Raw genomic sequence first — 6,000 nt, forward strand, 5'->3', positions numbered from 1 at the left:
GGTAAAAAGTGTCCTTTTCTCTCTAAACTCCGTCACTCAGGGGCTCCTGGGTGCCTCAGTCGGTTAAGCCTCTGCTTTGGCTGGGATCAAGCCCCAGGTGAGGATCCCCGTCCCTCTCCTCTGCCAGCTGCTCCCCTTGCTTGTGCTCTCTCTCTCTTTCTGTCAAACAAATAAAATCTTTAAAAAAAATAAATTCAGCCACTCATTTTGGGTGATTTCTCTGCCCTCCTCATACTCACCAAGCCCACATAACAAACAGATGCTCTGAATTTTCTCTCAATTCTTGTCTGTCAGTAGTCCCGCCAGTTGCCAGCATACACGCCATAACTGCAAACGAAAACTCCCTCCAAACTCCAGAGATCCTTTCAAGGAAACCAGAGCAGAAGACCCAAAGTGCTTTCCTACCTGCTTTGCTCTGCCTCCAAGGCTCCTGGGTGCTGTCCCCACCCGGCCCCCCATACCTCTCCCCATCCCAGCCTTCTGAATTCTACTGGGATCTAAATCTGATTCTACTGTGGAATGAAAAGAAAGATAAAGAGCCATTTACAGATGTCTTCTTAATCCCAAAATGCCTTTTGGAAGAATGTCTGAGTAGATTGTTTTTAATCATAATTCCTTTATATCAACAAAGGCAAATAATCACTACTTTAAGGAAAGATCATGGATTTTGGAGTCACAGAACAGAGGTTCTGTTTACAGTTCACTCTCTTGACATGGGGAGTGATCTTGGAAGAATCACTTAACCTTTCTGATTCAATTTTGTCATCAGTAAAATAGGGTTAACAAAGTCAACTTTATAGTTGCATGACATAGTACTAGCAAAGCAATACATCACACTGTTAATATCAGTTCTCCTTTGTATCTCTTTTCCCATAACTGCACCCACACTCAACTTTCTGTAAAGAAAATAACTAGGAAGGGGATCACTAACCATTCTAGAACCACTAAAAATAAGATCCTTCCAGTGGGAGGGACTTGCTAACTTGACTATCTCACAGTGCTTGACATAGTCCCCAGGGAGGTAATTATACCCCCAGGTAAAAACTGCTCACCAAAATGCTTATGTTCATCTGTACTCAGATTATTTGGAGTTTAAAAGTTAAGTGTGTCTTTTGTTATTTATTACACAAAAACACCTATCAGAGCTTCCCAAAAGACTAAAAAAGAGGCAGCCTTTATTAATTTGTCTGGTCAAGTTCAGTCCACATGGTTCTTCCAGGCTTAAACTCTCAAGTTCACACTGGTCATATTTCAAGTCTTCCCCAGGGTTTCCCCAGACCTCAAGGCCCCCACACTCCTAAAGTTCCTTGAGGCCAACAGTACTTCTCAGGGAAATTTTTGTTCCAATAAGGTGAAGAGTGAGGAAGTGGCACTCCAAAAAATAGCTTTATCCTGAGGTAGGTTGTAGTCTGGGGGAACAAGATGTCTGACTTTTCATAAAATATGACAATTTTTATGTCTTTCATAAAATATCTCTAGTTGTGCTTGGGGGAAGCTTGGGCCTCCAGGTGGGAGTCTGTCCCAGAGCCCTTCTCTAGCTCATCCCAAGTTCAAGGCTGAATCTAAGATAACTCTATACATTGTGTCTGGGTGGAGGCATTAAGTAAAGGGGAAAAGAAAAACAAACAAACAAAGAAAAAAACCACTACGAAGCCTCTGTTCTCCCTTCCTCCATAAATCTCTCCTGGTTTATTAAAAGAGGCATTAAAGAAATCCTCTAGCTCCAGTTAGAACTTGTAGATCAAGACCAGTAAAGAAAGTCTGAGAAGCACTCTTCTGGAGTTGGGCTGAGGCAGGGAAGGAGAAGAGGCACCGGAGCTTAGCTTCCTGGAGGGATCTGGCTGCCTAAACCCAGCAGCCAAGAATCAGAGTATGGATTTGGGTGACTGGCATTCGAAACCGCACTGCCAATAAAGCTGGTCAGAGTTTAGGGTGACATAAGGGGCTATCTCATTTTCCACTGCATTATGTCTACTTTCAGAGATCCTTATGGGCACAGAGCTTACTGGAGGTTATTGCTGGAATAAAATCAGACTCCAAGAGTGCTAAGGAGACTAGATAACAAACTATATATAGTGTCTCAAGAATGTTTGCATTGTATACTGTGTACCCTAACTATGCAGACATAACTTCCTGTGGGTAACAGACATTACTTCCTATGGGTAATAGACAATAATATATCGAATGTGTATAATGTATTCCATAAATGCACTTAATTTAAAGAATTACATAAGTTTCATAGAAATCAAAGCAGTAATGTCGAGCACATTGCAGAAGAGTCAATGAATACTCATTACGGGACATGCTTCCCACCATACAGATTTGGCTATTTTGTAGATACAGACAAATACTTAATTCTTTCTTTTTCTATTTCTCTTTCTCTCTTACATTACTACTGTATATCGTCAGTAGAAGTGCCTCATTTGGGAGAAACAAAACAAAACAAAACAAAAACCTAAGCCAGAAACCAAGAATCAGGACAGTGTCCCAGAGCTAGGTAACTTTAAGGGAGCAATCTGGTTATAACCCCAAGTCTGCTGCTCTTACACCACACTGTGTGATTATCTTGTAGGTAGGCAGAAGGAACAATGTCATCTTATTTCCACTTTTCTATGTTGAGTACAGACATTTATACACAATTTTCATGTAACCCCCATTATGCATAGAAGAAAAATGTCATGCCCGCCTCGGACCCATAGGAACAGCTTTCAAAATAAACAGAGGCACATTTCTTAGTACAACACAACTGAATTAATGTGAAGTTGGAAACCCTGACCCATCTCTACATGTCTTGGCCTCAGTTTTGTGAACCACTCCCCATCCCTATCCTAACTTGCAATTTGCCCCCTCAAAGCCACACCAGGACCTAACACTCTCCACTCCACCTGTGGGTTCTCTCAGTGGGCTGCCCTGGGCAGTCAGAATCCAATCCAAGACGAAACTCACCTTCAGGGTTAGGGTCAGCCCTAACTGTTCAGACTGAAGGCTCACAATGTCCCCCTTTCCTCTGTCAGCCCTTTGGGTGACTTGTCTAGCCAAGAACCCCCCAGGAATGACTCTCCACGCTCCTTGGAGGCTACCCATGAACAGATGGAACTCTCAGTGCCAGTAGTGGCCTCTGGGTGCCTAAGATGTTGCAAACACGGACATCTCCCAGCCACCTGGCAATACCAGGGAAAGGAGTTAGGAGAGTGCAAGGGCTAGGAAAGGGCGGGAGGCCTCGAATGAGATCCGGAAAGGTTTCTTTTACCGGAAAATTGACTGGAATTTTGTCATCCCAGAATCTGACGTCCGGAAGTGCCTGGAGAGGTTTAGGGTGTTGGGGTAGACTCGCTGAGCGCCTCCTTCCGTACTTTTTTTTTTTTTTTTTTTTTTTTTGAGGGTCAGTCTTTAGCAGTCCTTCCCAGGCTAGACAGACATTCCGCAGGTTCTGGCTCCCTGGAACCTGACCGATCCCAGACCTGAGGGTGTGAGATCTCCATTTATGCTCAGGATGGAACCACCCCCACCCCACCCCCAATGGGTAAAATGTAGCAGAGAGAAATGCGAAGATGTCTCCTTCTAGCACTTACTCTCTTTAATTCACCCCCAGGAGTCTAAGGGACGCCGTGGCGGCGGTGGGGGGTGGGGGCGGCGTGTGTGCTCTTCGGACCCCACGCGCTCTTAATTCGCAGCCTCCCAGTCCCCGCTGCGCGCGACCCGAGGTGAGGCGGGAGCGCGGGCTCATCCCGCGCGCGCGCCGCCCCTGTCCCCGGCTGAGCGCGCTCCCGCCGCGAGCCCAGGGGACGCCGAGCCCAGGGGACGCCCAGCGGGTCGCTGCCTGGAAGGACTCCTGAGCGCGCCGCCACGGTTTTGCCAGGCGAAAAAAGATTAGAAATCGTTTGTGTTTCTCTTTCACCTTCTTTCCTGTGCTCATATTTTTTTCTGCAGAGCAATTGATTCTCTGTTGCACTCTGATTGCCTTCCTCATGTTTTCTTTTCCTAAGTACAGATTTTGGGGGTGGGGGGTGAGGTCACCATTTCCTCAATTGATATACCAGAGGGTGTAGTTGGCCCAATAAAACAGCAATCACTGCCCTCAGTGGAGTCAGCTGGTTATCTAGGGAGAAAGAGGAAAAGCCCAAGCCTTGATTTCCTTCTTGTTCCAGAGAAGCTAGAACTCAGAGCTCGTGACACGCCTCTGCGAATTCTCAAGGAAATTCCAGTCCGAAAGCCTAAGAAAGTGCTTACAAGGAAAGGCACAGGTCCTTCAAATACTACGGGAAAGGAAAAAAAAATGACTGCCAACAGACTAATAATTACAGACCACTGGAAATCACTTCCCTTTAGTCCTTTACTTTTAGGAATAACTGCATGTATTCTTGCTGTAACAGTAACATTTTTTTGTTCTTTTTTAGAAGTGAAAATTAGCTTTATTTACTCCTGTTTATAAAAATAAGCCATGCTCAGTATTTTGGAAAACAGACAGTAACCCTTAAATTGTAATCCTTAACTAACGATGGAGTGTGTGTGTGTGTATATTTGTATACATACATACATATATTTATTAAATATATTAGTATATATTATTATATATGTTATATATATTAAAACCAAAATATATGGTTTTTTTGCATGGCTTTTATTCATCAGAGAAACAAAAGAGACTCTATAGTATCTGCAATGAATGAGAGACACCATCCTGTGGTGTGACTTACAAATATTTGAAAGCTATTTGTTAAAGTTTGATCAGTGATGACTCCACATGGTTAACTTGTTTCAAGCTGGTCAAATTTTAGCTTATTATATCTGATTAGAAATTATCAGAAAATATTAGTGATGAAATATATACATTATACATTTTTTATTCTGTTTTAGACTAAGGCATGGGCATCCAAAACCAGTGGATAACTGAATAATACTGAAATATCCATTTGCTTTTTTTTTAACTTCAAGAAAGATAAATGTGTGATACATACATGGGCTTCTGTGCTTTTTAAGAGACAATAGGAGAAGCAATGACTTACAATGCAAAAGACATCAATGAGATTAAATTATGTGACTTAATCTACCAGCAGAATAATAAATGGATGATAAATAGAGCAACTCCTACTTACCAATAGGCGTAAGTCCGTGCTTTAGAGAATCTTGTAAATTTCCAGTATCCGAATTAGAAGACATTCTTAGTAAAATTATAGGTGGTCCTTTGGTTTAAAGCAGAAATCATTGAGCACAAGAAAAAGTACAGCTTGTCAAATGTTGTGGCCCTTGGGAGGACACATCAGACTACAGTAATCCTCAGTGAAAGTTAAAAAAATAGCAAAAAAAAAAAAATCCAAGAATGCAGAAAGTTACAAGTTAAGTCTTTCCCTGAACTCTGTACTTTTTCCAGCATTAGTGCCTGCTGTAAACCATGTATCCAGTTACATGATGGTTTCTAATCAGAAGAATGGAAACTTTTGATAGGTTTAGACAGATCACATGACTCTATGCAAGTTGATAAGAGGACCCTGTTATAAAGTGACAGCAAAAGAGATAAGAACTCCTGGCAGATAATGGCAAAGAAATGATTAACTCAGAAGTGGAGAGGTGCTATGCAGCACAGAGAGTTGGAAGTTGTAAAACTGAGGGGTCAGAAGATCATACTTAGTGGATAAAACTCCAAACCAACTTAAATCTACTAACTAAACTTAGGCTTATGACATACCCCCTTGATGTCATCACTTCTTTGCATAGAGGAGAACAAACGTAGCTCTTCTGACCTCTGTAAACATATTTTAGATGATAACATTAGCACACATTAATTCTTTAAATGATGATGGGAGATTTGATTGACACTTTAAAATACTACAGTAGCATTTCCAAGCTTATGGTCACTTATTTATTCATGTGTTGTCAACCAACTTTTTAATCATGCCTATTCATTAGCTGCAAAGTTAATCTTAACTTGTTTGTTCATTAGTTGGTTAAAAGGGCACCCTATCTCTACCCCCAATAAAGTAAAACTTATGCTTTGAGGTT

The 6,000-nt window shown here is 42.0% G+C and overlaps 1 protein-coding gene across 2 annotated transcripts in view; it reads right to left on the reverse strand.

Moving 5' to 3' along the window:
* The window catches only part of NR5A2 (nuclear receptor subfamily 5 group A member 2), a 138,497-nt gene extending 133,075 nt beyond the window's left edge, over nt 1-5,422 (reverse strand). The window contains exon 1 of one of the 2 annotated variants that reach the window (XM_080823793.1): nt 5,097-5,422. In XM_080823793.1, the coding sequence (XP_080679919.1) occupies nt 5,097-5,160 (64 nt within the window). In that variant the 5' untranslated portion in view covers nt 5,161-5,422. The remainder of the gene's footprint in view (nt 1-5,096) is intronic. The other variant, XM_080823795.1, reaches the window with a different exon arrangement.
* Nucleotides 5,423-6,000: the final 578 nt, after the last annotated feature.

The sequence above is a fragment of the Martes martes genome (assembly GCF_963455335.1).
Source record: "Martes martes genome assembly, chromosome: 15".
Taxonomy (NCBI): Eukaryota; Metazoa; Chordata; class Mammalia; order Carnivora; family Mustelidae; genus Martes; species Martes martes.